The 14,398-nt window shown below is 38.0% G+C and overlaps 1 protein-coding gene across 9 annotated transcripts in view; it reads right to left on the bottom strand.

The window, feature by feature from the left end:
- The window catches only part of UBE2Q2 (ubiquitin conjugating enzyme E2 Q2), a 58,655-nt gene that overhangs the window by 23,853 nt on the left and 20,404 nt on the right, over positions 1-14,398 (bottom strand). For 8 of the 9 annotated variants that reach the window (XM_054450074.2, XM_054450077.2, XM_054450072.2 and 5 more), the window contains 4 exons: positions 8,893-8,952; positions 5,281-5,421; positions 2,581-2,665; positions 855-915 (listed from right to left, as the gene is read on the bottom strand). In XM_054450074.2, the coding sequence (XP_054306049.1) occupies positions 855-915; positions 2,581-2,665; positions 5,281-5,421; positions 8,893-8,952 (347 nt within the window). The remainder of the gene's footprint in view (positions 1-854; positions 916-2,580; positions 2,666-5,280; positions 5,422-8,892; positions 8,953-14,398) is intronic. The other variant, XM_054450076.2, reaches the window with a different exon arrangement.

Here is a 14,398-nt window from a genome sequence, read left to right as displayed (position 1 = left end):
TAGTAAGGGAGTTCAGAGTTTCCAGTCATTCTAAAGGAAAATAGTCACATGTATATAATTTTCTCAAGAACTCAAAAAAAGTTTAGGAAAGCATAATAAACTTTTATTATTAGCCAAACGGTTCAAGGAGAAAAGCTTGCCATGGTCAGAACTATGAAAAGTTAAATCACCAAAAAAACCTGTATTTGTCTACAACTGTCCTATATATACAGGTCCAATTTGAACCCCACCTCCCCCCAACTTTTTTTTTTTTTTTTTTTTTTAAAGAGACAGGGTGCCTCATTCTGTTGCCCAGGCTGGAATATAGTGATAGGATCATGACTCACTGCAGCCTTAATGTCTGGAGTGCAAGATCTTCCTGCCTCAGCCTCCCACCACCCCCAGTAGCTGGGACTACAGGTGTACTCCACCATGCCTGGCTAATTTTTTTTTTTTTTTTTTTTTTGTAGAGATGAAGTCTTGCTATGTTGCCCAGGCTGGTCTCAAACTCCTGGGCTCAAGAGATCCTCTCACCTCAGTCTCCCAAAGTGCTGTATATATTTCAAATATAAACTGGTTATCACGGTCTCATGAAGTTATTAAATACACTTTTGTTTCTAAGTTCCCCTGCTCTAACTCCATAAAACACTTTATCCTGCAGCTGGTCCCTCTTTTTGTCCTTCCTCTTTCTCACTTTCTTATTAAGCCTCAGCAACAGCTCATTTATAAACAATCTAAGAACTATTTCTATAGAAACAAAGTCTAAAGTTCTAAGTAAAAGCCATAGTATAAAGGTATCCAGTTGGAAGGAAAATAACTTCCATTGTGATAGTCTACCATTGCAAAGAGTGGGTTAGCATTAAAAAGCCACTTACTTCTGCAGTTTAACATGCCAGTCATATAAACTGTCATTTATGAGTTCCACTGAATAAATCCCTGTTAAGATATAGAGCATGTTAGCTACTCTTCATTTGATCATATAACTATTACTATGGTATAAACATATACACTAAATAGCAAACGAAAGCTAGAAATTTTGCTCTTAAAACATGGAACAACTAAGCTATATAGTAAATATTACACTACTGCAGCTAAGTATCTTATGCCCTTAACAGATAATTACAACCATCAATTGAGAAGATTCTTTAATGAGCTGAAAAACTGCTTACCGTTTAGTCTGACTGAAAAAAAAAAAAAAGATTATGCAAAATCATATGTACTTAAGACTTTTCTTCCATGAACATACATTTCTACAAAGATGGACTCCTTCTACGTATGTTGTTTTATAATCTCTCTTCAACTTTCAGGGACATCTTTCCAAGTTAGTATACATAAATCTATTCACAATCTTTTTAATGACTTTGTGGTAGTTTATTTTATGGATATGCTTTAACAAATTCCACCCAATATCTGTTTTTTTTTTCTATATAAACAATGCTGAAACGAATGATTACTTAACATTTAAAAATAAAACCAGTATTCAAATGTTTGTACTTTATTAGGTTTCTACAGATAAACTTTTAGACTTCTTACACAAAAAACTGTAAGGACACCCACAATGCTAACAACTCAGAAACAAGTTTGGCTTATCCTGCATGCTACACAGCAAGGATTTTTCCTTGTTTTTATTTTTTAAGCAAGTTCTAATTGATTTTGATTTGCTCACACTAAGAATTCCTGAATCGGTCATAATGCTCTTTTTTCTTTTTGACAGAGTCTCACTCTTGCTGCCCAGGCTGGAGTGCGGTGGTGCAATCTTGGCTCACTGCAGCCTCTGCCTCCTGGGTTCAAGCGATTCTCCTGCCTCAGACTACTGAGTAGCTGGGATCACCAGGCGTGCGCCACCACACCCGGCTAATTTTTTATTTTTCGTAGAAATGGGGCTTCGCTTGCCATGTTGGCCAGACTGGTCTCGAACTCTTGACCTCAGGTGAGCTGACCACCCTGGCCTTGCAAAGTGCAGGGATTACAAGTGTGAGCCACCGCACCCAACCAATGCCATCTTTTCAAATTAAAGTTTGGCTCATTATTTAATACTATTAGAATCTGTAACAATATGAGAATTTTACCTCTAGTTAGAGAGGTTCCATAATATTCAAGTCATACTGCGTAAGAATACTCAAGTCAAACAATGAAATGAAAACTTTAAAAACCTATATATTTTAAAGGTAATAATATAACTATCTCTACAATAAGAGATGATTATCTTGCTTTCGAAAATGGGGGTGGGGGAATCATAAAAATCAACGTGGCAATTACTCTCTGTAAAATGAAATGTATTACTCTTATTTACTTTCCAAGCAATATTGCTCATGCTTTCCCCAGAAGATAAAAATCATGTAAGAGTTCACTGTTTATAAAGAAGAGGACAAAATTCCAACGGACCTATAAAAACATTTTTTAAAAATCCAAAAAACGAGTAAACTCATCCTATTTTACTCCTACATCTTTTGGAACTTGATTGCATTTGAGTTTCACATTCCTGAAATAAAGCTAGTAAACATTTCCACTTCTGTCCAGTTTTAAGAAATGACATTTATAATCTGACAATAGAAAAGAGCAGAAGAGCCATAAGGAGAGCAGGGATCCAGAGATCCTTACCTGTTTTATAACTCTGTGATCTGTATATGTCCCTGAGCTCTTTCATAAGTCTATCTGAAGCTTGCACTGACCCAGACACTGCACCCTGAAACACAAAAGCCACTGTTTACCAGGGTCTGATGAGCTAAGATTTAAGATATTTCAACCTGATCTAAAAGATTACAGCAAAAATGGATCACCACTCAACTTTTTTTTTGGAGATGGAGTCTCGCCCTGTTGTCACCCAGGATGGAGTGCAGTGGCACGATCTCAGTTCACTGCAACCTCCGCCTCCCGGCTCAAGAGATTCTCCTGCCTCACCCTCCCAAGTAGCTGAGACTACGGGTGCACATCACCACGCCCAGCTAATTTTTGTATTTTTTTTTTTTTTTGGTAGAGACGGGATTTCACCATGTTGGCCAGGATGGTCTCAATCTCTTGACCTCGTGGTCTGCCCGCCTCAGCCTCCCAAAGTGCTGGGATTACAGGCATGAGCCACTGTGCCCAACCTCAACATTTTAAGAAGTAAAAAAAGTCCAATTAAATGAAGCATTATGAAGTTTCAAGAGGATATTAAAACTGGGCACAAAGTCTGGTTCATTTCCTATTTCTTCTCATGTGAAAAAGTCTAGCCAACATGTCCAGACCACCATGGATTCCACAATAGCAAAGAATTCAGTATGAGTCTATTCCAAACCCCAGCAATTTTTGAAAATACTAGAAGACACTCAAGGTGACACATTATTAACTAAAATAGAGTTCCATTCATAAGACTACAAGCAAGAATATTACATAGATGGTCTAGTTCGCACATTAAGACACTGAGAAACATGTGCCTACATGCGACTGGTTTCAGTTTTTCAGTGTGGTTTCATCTCTGAAGATGAAAACACATCAATATCTTCTAAGACTAAACACAAACGGAACTATTTTTTGGTCGCGTGAAATTAAAGATTTTAAACATTGCACTATACTTTGAAGGGGGGAAAAATCAAGTTTCCTAGCTCATTTCATATCTACAAAATATGAGAAGTTTTTCCTATCTCTAAAATATGAAGCGTACCTATTTCACACGGTGGCTATGAAGACTAAATGTGAAGATATATGAAGTATAAAGTACTTGGCATAGTATCCGTCATGCAAAAGTGTTCAATAATTTATAGTTGTTTTGACTATAACTCAAACTGGAATCGATCACAAGACATAAAGTACAGTTATCATTAATTCAAATGACAAACTTTGTTTTTTAAGTAATCAAGATACGGGCACTTGACTAAATTTCTTTGCTCTACTAAAAATTATAAATTAGATTAATATACAAACAAGACTGAAAGAGGGAGAGTAATCTACCTGTTTTCAACATTCGGCATCTACTTACCTAACAATTCATTCCCTGTTTTGGGGAACCTGTGCCCAAGACAAAGTGACTGCTACTCAGATTTCATGGAGTTGGTCAATAGCTCTAACACAAGGCAGGAAGTAGTAAGTGTTCAGACAATCATTTCATGTTTCCCTACTGTGAGCATTTTATATATATATACACATCATTTTCATTTATTTTTGATAGCAATCATCCAAAAGGTATGTACTGTCTAGCCATATTTTAGAGCTGAGGAAAGTGAAACCATAAAAGATGTGTTGGTCACCAAACTCAGTGTTCTTTTCACATCCTGCTGCTTCACGTAAAAGAGATATTAAGTTGTGGCCGGACACGGTGGCTCACACCTGTAATCCCAGCACTTTGGGAGGCCAAGGCAGGTGGATCACTTTAAGTCGGGAGTTCAAGACCAGCCTGGCCAACATGGTGAAACCCTGTCTCTACTAAAAATACAAAAATTAGCCAGGTGTAGTGGTGTACACCTGTAATCCCAGCTGCACGGGAGGGTGAGGCAGGAGAATTGCTTGCACCTGGGAGGTGGAAGCTGCAGTGAGCTGAGATCATGCCACTACACTCCAGCCCGGGAGACAGAGCGTAACTTCATCCAAAAAAAAAAAAAAAAAAGGATGTTAAGTCAAAAGAGAAAAATTACTTTTGGTTGGGTCAGAACAGGACAGACCAAAGTCAGCTTCACAAAGGAGAAAGAACTTGAATTGTATTTTGTAGGAGGGGATGAATTTGAATATACAGATCCCATGGGAGGAAGGTAAGCAGAGAAAACAGCATAAACAGGCCAGAAAGGGGCATATACAGGGATCAGCAGGTGGTTCCAGGATGTGAAGAGCAGATGAACAGGGTAAAAAGTGGCTATCCATAGATAAGAAACATCACCTACAGCAACAAAACATATGACTAAGGCTAGGCACGGTGGCTCATGCCTGTAATCCCAGTACTTTGGGAGGCCAAGATGGGAGGATCACTTGAACTCAGGTGTTCAAGACCAGCCTGGACAACACAGAGTCCTCATCTCTACTAAAAATAAAAAAAAACTAGCCTGGCATGGTGGCATGTGCCTATAGTCCAAGCTACTTGGGAGGCTGAGGCAGCAGGATTACTGGAGCCTGAGAGATCAAGGCTACTACACTGAACTATGATTGTGCCACTGCACTCTAGCCTAGGCGACAGAGCAAGACTCTGTTTTAAAACACATACGACTGAATCCACCACTAAGGCAGGAATGGAGGAGGAGGGCAGCTGAGATGAGCATGTTAATGAATTGCCTGGTATTAACTATAATTATTTAACCACAAAAGTCCAGGTTCTAGATATCTACACACACTTACATTTAAATGGTCTTGCCTTTGAGTCTTCCTAATTTTCTCTAATATTGCCAAATTTTCTTTTTCAATTCCTTCATCCTCTGACTTTTTCCCACTAATAGGCTCTTCTTCCTTCATCTCATAGTGATCTAAGTCTTCTATATCCTGCAAAGAGAAGAAAAATGTTAGCTTATTCAACCTATTTTTCTTCAGCAGTTTCTTATGCCAAAATAACGTTAAATTATTCTTGACTCAATAAGGAACAAGAAACAAAATATATCTATCGTATGGGGAGAGAGAAAAAGCCCCCACATTCCATTCAAGAGGCTCCCACCTTTTATATCCTGTATTTTATTTAAAATCTAGACTCTGGGTAAAGCAGATTTAAAAGCTTTACAAAATCATAACTATTACCAAATAAGCCATCTTCTAAATCTCCTATTAAGAGGAACCTTTAAAACAGTTTAGCAGCAGGTGTCAAGAACCTTAAGTGTTCCTAGTTTGTTCCAGAAACTCAGCTTCTAGAATTGTATTCTAAGAAACTAGTTTAAACTATAAACACTAATTTAGGCATAAGGATACCTATTTCAACCTTGCAGCCACAAAAACAAACACAAAATCTGCATGTGCAAAAATAGCAAAATATCAAGAGGCCACTGAAATACTAACACGGCATAATTTCTCCTGTAACGAAAAACTTTAAAATGAAAAATACAAAAAAGAATAGAAAGAATTTCAGTTACGATGAAATAAGCACAGAAAAAGAAAGACCAGAAGAACTTACATTGAAATGTTAATTTCAGTTAATTTTAGTTATCTCTGGAGACATTTAATGCTTTCCCCTAATTTCCAAGTTTTATGTAGTAAGCATCTATTGACGTTTATAACTAGAAAAAAAGTTAGAAAAAGAATTTTATCTCAGGTCCTCAGGAGGCTGAGATAGGAAGATCATGTGGGCCCAGGAGTTTGAGGCTGCAGTGAGCTATGATCATGCCACTGTACTCCAGCCTGGGTGACAGAGCAAGACTCTCTCTCTTAAAAAAAAAAAAAAAAAAAAAAAAGGTAAAGAAAAAAAAGAATTTGAATACCCCTAGACCAATATCTTTATTCACATCATTCTGCTCCCTCCTTTCCCATATTATCTGTTCTTATACATATATAAATCTATGCAGAATTTAAATCCTAACTTTTTGCAATTACTTTATTTCTCTACTTCAATTGCCAAAATCTCTAAAGGAGTAGTTTATACTCATCTCGACTTTTTTTTTCCCCCCGGAGCAGGCTAATTCACTGATTTCTAGACCAGGTTAATTCACTGATTTCTAGACCAGGTTAATGACTACCTTCTATCCATTCAATAGGCCTCCTTTTTGGCTTTATTTTTTTATTTTCTGAGATGGAGTCTCGCTCTGTTGCCCCGGCTGGAGTATAGTGACAAGATCTCGGCTCACTGCAGCCTTCACCTCCCCGGCCTCCTTTTTGAATGCCATCTCTTCAAGCCCTATAACGTTCTGTTCTCACTCAAACTCTGCCCATGACTCCATACTTCATTGAGCTCCCTTCTCCCTGTGTGCACCTTTCAGCCCCGATCTTCCATCCTACATTGTTTTCCTCACAATTCTCACAAATGCCTTTAGCCTGTATTTCCTCCTATACCTTCAACCTCAGTCACGTTCCCATCCACAAAACTTCCTTCTCTGAGTACTAATCAGCACATCCCAAACAGAATTCAACATTATCTAAAACAATATCCTCAGCACACTATTCCCTGCTTAAGGCCTTCCTATCAATAATCACACCAAACAGAAACACACCTGTCTCGAATTCAAGACTTTTAACCATCTGCCTTTTCTAGCCAATCTTGTTTTTTCATGACTTCCACACATCAACCCTCCTCAAAAGAAAAGTATCCAATGAACTCAAACACACTATGTCCAAGGTTGTTCTGAGCCTGTTCCCATATTATTTTAGCAGCCTAGAATATCTTCTTTCCACCTGTCCTAATCTGACATCTCCAAAGTCCAGTCTCCTACCTTTCCAGGTTTCCCTCCATATTGCAGCCCCTTGTTTATTATCTTGTGAGGGGAAAAAGAAAAAGTTCATGAACTTTAGTACAATGGCTGCTTCATGGTAAACTGGACCCACAGAAAAGGTTTAATGTTTTCATGCAGTTTATTCCGCCTAAGCTAAACTGCATAAAAATATTAAACTCTCATTCTAACTTGACAGTTTTAAGAGTATTTTACTCCCAGACTCATAAAACAAGCCTACAGCCAGGCACAGTGGCGCATGTCTATAATCCCAGCACTTTGGGAGGCCAGTGGTGGATCACTTGAGGTCAGGAGTTCACGAGATGAGCCTGGACAAAAGAGCAAGACCCAATCTCTACAAAAAATTTTTTAAAAAGCTGGGCATGGGGCACACGCCTGTAGTCCCAGCTACTCAGAGGGCTGAAGTGGGAGGACTGCTTGAGTCCAGGAGTTCGAGGTTGCAGTGAGCCATGATCACACTACTACATTCCAGCCTGTGCCACAGTGAGACCCTGTCTCAAAAAAACAAAACAAGCCTACAACACTGCTTCTTTAGTTCTGAAGCATTCTAAAAGTATATTTTAGATTAAAAATTTCCAAATCAAGAAAACAAAAGCATATACTAATTATAAGACCCAAAACAGAAAAAAAATTTTTTTTTAAATCAAGACCATGGAATTCACATATCCTCTATTTGGTCAACGCAGAGACAAAGATCTTTGTTCTGAAGTTTGAATTTAAATGCAAAGCTTCAGAGCTTGAAAACATCTAAAATTATATCCATGACTGACAACTGGCCTAAGCTCAATGTCTTTGGAATGAGCTCTACTAAATTTGCTATGATTTAAATGTGCTCCCTCCAAAATGCAGGTGTTGCCAATGTGATGATATTAAGAGGTAGGACCTTTAAGAGGTGATTAAGCCAAGAGGGCTCCCTCCTCCTTAATGGGATTAAGGCCCTTACAAATGAGGCTTCACACAATGGACTAGCTTGCTCTCCTGCCCTTCTGCCTTCTACCATGTGAGGATGCAACAAGAAGGTCCTCAGACACCAAATGTTGGTATCTTGATCTTGGACTTCCCAGCCTTCAGAACAGTGAGAAAATAAATGTCTGTTCTTTATAAATTACCCAGTCTCCAGTATTCTGTTAAAATAGTGTAAACCAGATTAAGACAAAATTCTTTGATGATTTTTCAACAAGAGACAGTTTCACTACTTCTGGCAAGTAGTCCCTAAAATGTTCTCAAATTCTCCTTTTATGCAAACATAAAATTTTTTAAACTTAGTAGTTCCTCTTCCTAAAAATAACCAAATACAGATTAAGTACTGATACTGATTAGTATTAAACATAAATATAATTTTAGTGCTAAATGTTAAAAGCTTTTGTTTTCCAGGAAATCAAATCCAAAGAATTCAGATAAATTTGCTCAAAGGCATATCATTAGTTAGAGGTAAAGCCAGAGTTGGGGAATTATATTCCATTCCAAACACAATGTGCTTTCAATTATTCCACATTAATAGTAGTCTATAAAAAAGATGTGAGAATTATTCAAATGTTCAAAAATGAAGACATTTATGAACTCTTCTTTCATATAAAATACCTACTTCAGCCATCTCTTCTTCTTCTTCGTCTTCTTCTGAAGTCACTTCTTCTGTTGTCCCATTCTGAAACAGAGAAAGAATCTGCCAGGGCTACACAGAACAAATATGCACAGGCTGAGTACATTAGAAGACTGGTGCCACAAACTCTCAACCATCTGTCACTGGAGTCCCACTACCAGACAGTTTATTAAAATTAAAATGTTTATCTTTAAATCCAGCTTTGACTAACAAATAAGTTATCAGCTTTTAAAAATGAAACAATTTTGAACAATTCAACTTAATGGATGCCTTAGGAATAAAGAAAAGCAATCAAATATAAAGCAAAACAGAAAAAAATGTTAAAACATAATCTAATTTAAAATAAGAAAACATTTTACTTATATGGCTATGTGCATAAGATCAATGGCTTATTTAAAATAAAATCTCCCAATTCTTAAAATAGCTCCCTTTTTAACTTTGGAAAGCCTGAATCATTACATAAATTCAACTGCCTTACATTTTGAAAGGTCAGATGTGTCACTGATAATAGACATTTCACAAAACTAAGAATTATGAAATGATTACCACCTCACTAAAAAGCAAATTTTCTTTTTAAAAACATTTTACTACAAAATACTTCTCTACAAGACACAACTTACCAATTTACACAATTTACAATTTATCAAGTTCAGAAATGAATTTGATGGGGTTTTAGGAAGGCCTTTCATATCCATTTTCGGCAAAGTTCAAAAAGTAAGCTTCCTGGCCGGGACACTGTTTATACATGCATCTTTAACCATGAAGGCCAGTTCAGGTTAGAACACAGAATACGTAAAAGATCAAGAAACCAGGATCCAGAGATCAAGTAAGACCAACAAAGGTCTCGGCAGTATCTAAGCATCTGTTATGAGATACTCTGATGGAATAATTCTCAAGAAAAACAAACCCACGATCACAGAGGGTATTAGAACTCTTCTGGATTAGTCAGCTGGAGAATTCCATGTAAACATACCCATGCAGAATTAACTTGTATTTCCTTTAAATCTGCATCTCTTTAGACATTGTCTTCTAAAAACTAATGGAAAATGGAAGCAAGCAGCTTCCAAAATGTAATTCTCCCTTTTTTCATTTCCCTAAATTGTTATACTCCAAATCAAACTATTCTGGGTATCTAAAGACTATATACCTAGCCTAAAAGTCCCAAAGAGTTTGGTTGCATCAATGATTGAAAGAGCATTTTCGAAATGCCAATTTCAAAGCCTACTCAGAGAATCTGTTTTTCAAAAGCTCTCTGAGGTGATTCTCACATGCATCTGGGTCTGTCACCATCAGCCAAGTTACCATCCTTCATTTTAAAATGAGAAAGCTGAGCCCCCACCACCTCAAAAAGGGTAAGTAATTTAATCAAAACAAAAAGTGAGTTATCCTAAGATGATTTCATTTCAAGATGTGGCCTGGTCCTCTTTTCAAAACCCCATTGAAATGACAGAATTTTATAACAAAAGAGTAGGTCTGCTGCAGTAGCAGAAAAACAAATACAAGGAGAATACCCTTAGTGAACCAAAACTATAAGGACATGCTGGAAGATACAAAGGAGATGGAATCAGACTGCTGGGCTTGAGAAAGTCACAGACTCAATCCAATAATGCAGGGACCACTTTTTTTCAGAAGAATCAGACATTCTTTACTGTACTTGTCTCATCTACAGTTGGTAAGGATCACTCTCCTATATAGAAACCCTATCTTGATGGCCTCTATGAGTGTCAAAACCAAAGAGAAAAGACAGAGAGTGTTTTTAATATAACTCAATGCAGCAGCAAAATCTTGTAACAGACTCCGCCTCTTCCTTTTAGCTCAGGAGCTGGAAAGCTCACCAGCCAGCACCTCCCCACCCTCATGCCATAGGAAGAGCACAGGTCTGCAAACCAGGAGGGGGAGGCCACCGTAGAAAAGAGTGACAATTCTGAAGACACTCAGGTCAACAATGGATACTGATCAATGGTATATCTCATCTATAAATGAAGAGATAACCACGTATCACCAGAGAGCTGAAGAAAATTAGCAATCTGAAAGTGCCAAGTCAAACACAAATGATCTGAAGCATTACTAATGAAGGAAATAAATAGAATTTAAAAACCTAATTGGGATCTTCAGCAGTAATTGAGAAGTTACTGCATCCACAAAATAAAAAACAGATTACTATGCAAGCACAATTCTAAAGATCCCCTCCACCCCCAAAAAACCACTTATAGAAGGGTTGTAGTACTATGGACTTGACCCAACAAGGCATTTATGATTAAGAAAAACAGTGACATTTTCTTAGAACAGAGAAAAAAAGGAGACGGGGGAGAAAACAGAAGAGATGTAAGTAAGAGAACAGTTAAGGGACATCAAAGATATAGAGATCTAACATTCATCCAGAGGATGAAGGGGAATAAAAAGAAACAAGAGACAAGTGCTGCTGAGCTAAAGAAAGACTTTAGAATATTAAGCGGCTCTGAATGCCCCAAAGGAATACTGAAGGCTGGACACAGTGGCTCATGCCTGTAACACTTTGGGAGGCCAAGGCAGGAGGATCACTTGAGCCCAGGAGTTTGAGACCAGCTTGGGCAACATGGTGAAAACACATCCCTACAAAAAAATTTTAAAAATTAGCCATGCACGGTGGCAGTGCACACCTGTAGTCCCAGCTACTCAAGAGGCTGAGGTGGGAGGACTGCTTGTGCCCACGAGGTAGAGACTGCAGCGAGCTGTGATCACACCACTGCACTCTAGCCTGGGCAAGAGAGCAAGACCCTGTTTCAAAAAAAAAAAAAAAAAAGTAATACCAAAAAGTAAAACCCCCACACTTTACAGTTACAGAGAAAATCATACCAACTACCAGAAAGAAAAAATAAAATACACAGAAAGAATTAAGAATGAGATAGGCATCAGACTTTTCATTTGTAACAAGTATCAGAAGATAAAAGCATAAAGAACTGGGAATAGACACAATTATGAATTTAGAATTCTATATCTAGCTCCATCAAGACAGGAAGCATATCTGTGTACGTTCACCTCCAGATTCTCCACACCAATGTGGAATACTTTATACAGAGTCAGATATTTGTTGAACAAACAACAGACAGCAAGTATTCAAGGGACACTCTCCATACACATCCCTGCAAACCCTTTCTAGGTTTAAAAAAGAACAAACCAAAAAAAAACAGATATTATTCAAGGATATACTTGAGGGGCAGGGAGCAGGACACATAATACAAGGAGCAGCAATAAGCAAAGACAGCAGTAACACCAATAGTGAAGTCTAAATGATTGCTGATAATGCAGTTGAAAGGTCACAGGCCATATTCTCTGACCATATGATGCACTAAAAATAACTGAAAAGCCACCTGAAAATGCTTTTTTAAAAGTTTTTTTTTTCCTAGATAACTCTTGAGTAAAAGAAGAAATTGATCCTCATGCCCCTAAGTATTGCCCCAGAGAAATGCTGGCACAGGGGTACCATGAAATACAGGCAAGAATGATCACAGCAGCATTCACTGTTCCTAACAACACTGGAAACAACCCACATGTCTGTATCCAGTCAAGGGGATAAATGGTAAGGTGTATTCAAACAATGGAATAAATACAGCAATGCAAAAGAATTATAGCTATACACAATAGGAACAAATTTCACACACAATGTTGAGCACAACAAAGATATGAAAAAATACATATAGTATGATTTTCAAAAGTTCAGCAATAGGCAACACTACACTGTATTGTTCAAGGATGAATACATAAGTGATAACACTAGAGAAACCTAAGGAAAGACGAGTGTACAGAGGAACAGTGATCAGGAAGAAGGCTGCAGGAGGTTTCTGTAGTGCGAACAATGTTCCTTCTCTTCACCTGGGTGCTGGCTAGGTGTTGGCTCCCAAGTATTCACTCTAATTATGAGTTACACTAAGCTTATGTTTTACATATTTTTAATACATGTCATCTCTCACAACGAAAAGTTTTAATAGTATGGCAATGTGAACAAATGATGGAATAAAATTACTTAGAAAACAGATTATAAAACTTGTGCAATAAACTCAAACAGCACCCAAAGAAAATGTATACCCTTACATGTTTGTTTAAAAAGCAATTTAAATTACATTAATCCACTAAACTAGAAAAACCAAAATAAAAAGGGGGAAATAATTAAGACATAAGCAAAAAATGAAACAGAAAACACTAGATTTAAAAAATAAAACTGAAAGAGGATTCTTTCACAAGACTAATAAAACAGCCACGCCTCTGGTAAGTAATCAAGATAAAGAAAACTTCTGAAGTGAAAATGGCATATAGCCACATGTGAATACGACGCAACAGCTTAGAAGTATACGTGAAGCGATCTTTTTTTTTTTTTAGAATCTACAGTTACTACAACTGAAGAAGTGGAAAATCTGGAGACCGATACATAGAAAAAGGAAAAAGACAGTCAAAGACTCATCCTCCCGATTGGAGTTTTATTTAAACCATGGTTTCTCAACCTCAGCAATACTGATATATTGGGCCAGACAATTGTTTGTGGAGGGTTCTCCTATGTGTTGTAGGATGTTTAGTGACATCCCCTCTACCTAAGAAATGCCAACAGCACCCCTACCATGACCAGCTGTGAAAACCAGAAATGGCTCCAGATATTTCCAAATGTCCCACGGGAGGCAAAAATCTCCTCCAGTTGAAAATTACTGTGTAAACTAGATCTACACCCTAGATCTTAGAAAAAAAGATGTAAAGCTTTCCAAGTCACCCCCGCATACCCTTGATACTGAAATAAGAGCCTAAAAGGAAACAAAGTATAACCTTACTTAATATAGAAGTAAAAATCCAAAAATAAAATATTACCATATCCATTCTAATGGTGTTTACTATAGAAATGCAAGGATGATTCAAAATTAGGAACTCACAAAGTATATCCCTACATAGAATCGTGGGCACAATCATGAAAAACCAGGCAGCTCTCTATGCATTAAGTCCATGTGATATTCAGTGAAAAACACAAGCTGCAGATGTCTTACAGAAGGAAAAGTGAGGGGCCAGATGCAGTGGCTCATCCCTGTAATCCCAGCACTCTGGGAGGCCAAGGTGGGCAGATCACAAGGTCAGGAGTTTGAGACCAGCCTGGCCAACATGGTGAAACCCCAGCTCTACTAAAAAATACAAAAACTTAGCCGGGCGTGGTGGCGCACACCTGTAATCCCAGCTACTGGGGAGACTGAGGCAGGAGAATCGCTTGAACCCATGAGGCAGAGGCTGCAGTGAGCCAAGATCGCGCCATTGCACTCCATCCTGGGCGACAAGCGAGACTCCAACTCAGGGGAAAAAAAAAAAAAAAAAGACTGGCCAGATGATCATAGATGTTTATAAAGTATCAGCTGGCCATGGTGGCATGTGCCTGTAATCCCAGCTACTTGGAAGGCTGAGAGGCAGGAGAATCACTTGAACCCAGGAGGCGGAGGTTGCAGTGAGTTGAGATCGCGCCACTGCACTCCAGCCTGGGCGA

The sequence above is a fragment of the Pongo pygmaeus genome, chromosome 16 (genome assembly GCF_028885625.2).
Source record: "Pongo pygmaeus isolate AG05252 chromosome 16, NHGRI_mPonPyg2-v2.0_pri, whole genome shotgun sequence".
NCBI classification, from domain to species: Eukaryota; Metazoa; Chordata; class Mammalia; order Primates; family Hominidae; genus Pongo; species Pongo pygmaeus.
The sequence above is the reverse complement of the archived record's forward strand: the minus strand, read 5'-3'. Positions and strand labels throughout refer to the sequence as shown.